This window comes from Salvelinus sp. IW2-2015, unplaced genomic scaffold, assembly GCF_002910315.2.
Source record: "Salvelinus sp. IW2-2015 unplaced genomic scaffold, ASM291031v2 Un_scaffold997, whole genome shotgun sequence".
Taxonomy (NCBI): domain Eukaryota; kingdom Metazoa; phylum Chordata; class Actinopteri; order Salmoniformes; family Salmonidae; genus Salvelinus; species Salvelinus sp. IW2-2015.
The window spans coordinates 25,048-26,510 of NW_019942679.1; the positions used below are offsets into that span (position 1 = coordinate 25,048).

Consider the following 1,463-nt stretch of genomic DNA (forward strand, 5'->3'; position numbering starts at 1 on the left):
AAGCACCATCCGCTCATGCCAGAGCGACAAGCCCGAAACCTGAAGGAATCTGGCAGAAAGATCTTACGGCGAGGAGTGGGCCAAAATCCCTGCTGCAGTGTGCTGCAAACCTTAGTCAAGAACTACCAGGAAACCGTATGATCTCTGTCAATTGCAAACAACAGGTTTTCTGTACCAAATATTAAGTTCTGGCTTTCTGATGTTATCAAATACTTTGTCAATCGTATGCAATAAAATGCAAATTAATTACTTAAAAATCATACAATGTGATTTTCTGGATTTTCCGTCTCTCATAGTTGAAGTGTACCTATGATAAAAATTACAGACCTCTACATGCTTTGTAAGTAGGAAAACCTGCAAAATCGGCAGTGTATCAAATACTTGTTCTCCCCACTGTATATATATATATATATATATATATATATATAGGCCATCAGACTGTTAAACAGCCATCACTAACATTGAGTGGCTGCTGCCAACATACTGACTCAACTCCAGCCACTTTAATAATGGAAAAATGTATGTAATAAATGTATCATTTAACAATGCCACTTTATATAATGTTTACATACCCTACATTACTCATCTCATATGCATATACTGTACTCTATACTATCTACTGCATCTTGCCTATGCCGTTCGGCAATTGCTCATTCATATATTTTTATGTACATATTCTTATTCATTCCTTTACACTTGTGTGTATAAGGTAGTTGTTGTGAAATTGTTAGGTTAGATTACTTGTTAGATATTTGTCACGCCCTGGCCTTAGTTATCTTTGTTTTCTGTATTATTTTAGTTAGGTCAGGGTGTGACAGGGGGGATGTTTGTGTGTATTTGTCTCGTCTTGGGTGGTTGTATTGTATAGGGGGTTTTGTAGAGTGTATGGGGTTGTGTTCAGTGTAGGTGTTTAGGAAAGTCTATGGTTGCCTGGTTTGGTTCTCAATCAGAGACAGCTGTTTATTGTTCTCTCTGATTGGGAGCCATATTTAAGGCAGCCATAGGCATTAGGCTGTTGTGGGTAATTGTCTATGTCTAAACGTTCGTAGCTTGTGTGTGCACTTTCGTTTTGTAGCTTCACTGTTGTTTTGTTAGTTTGTAAAGTGTTTCGTTTCGTGTTCATCTTCTTCGTATAATAAAAAGAGGATGTATTTATATCACGCTGCGCCTTGGTCCACTCTTTCACCTCAAGACGATCGTGACAATATTACTGCATGGTCGGAACTAGAAGAACAAGCATTTCGCTACACTCGCATTAAGATCCGCTAACCATGTGTATGTGACAAATAAATTTTGATTTGATTTGATTTTATATATATATCTATATATACAGTATATGTATATATATATATATCTGTGTATATATATATATATATCTGTGTGTATATATATATATCTGTTGGTGTGTGTGTATGTATATATACATATCTGTGTGTGTGTGTATATATATATGTGTGCTTTCG

General features: G+C 36.1%; 1 protein-coding gene across 1 annotated transcript in view; it reads left to right on the forward strand.

The window, feature by feature from the left end:
• Positions 1–15: 15 nt before the first annotated feature.
• The window catches only part of LOC112069387 (estrogen-related receptor gamma-like), a 21,601-nt gene continuing 20,153 nt past the window's right edge, over positions 16–1,463 (forward strand). Inside the window, exon 1 of the mRNA XM_070438531.1 lies at positions 16–68. Coding sequence (XP_070294632.1) covers positions 16–68 — 53 coding nt within the window. The remainder of the gene's footprint in view (positions 69–1,463) is intronic.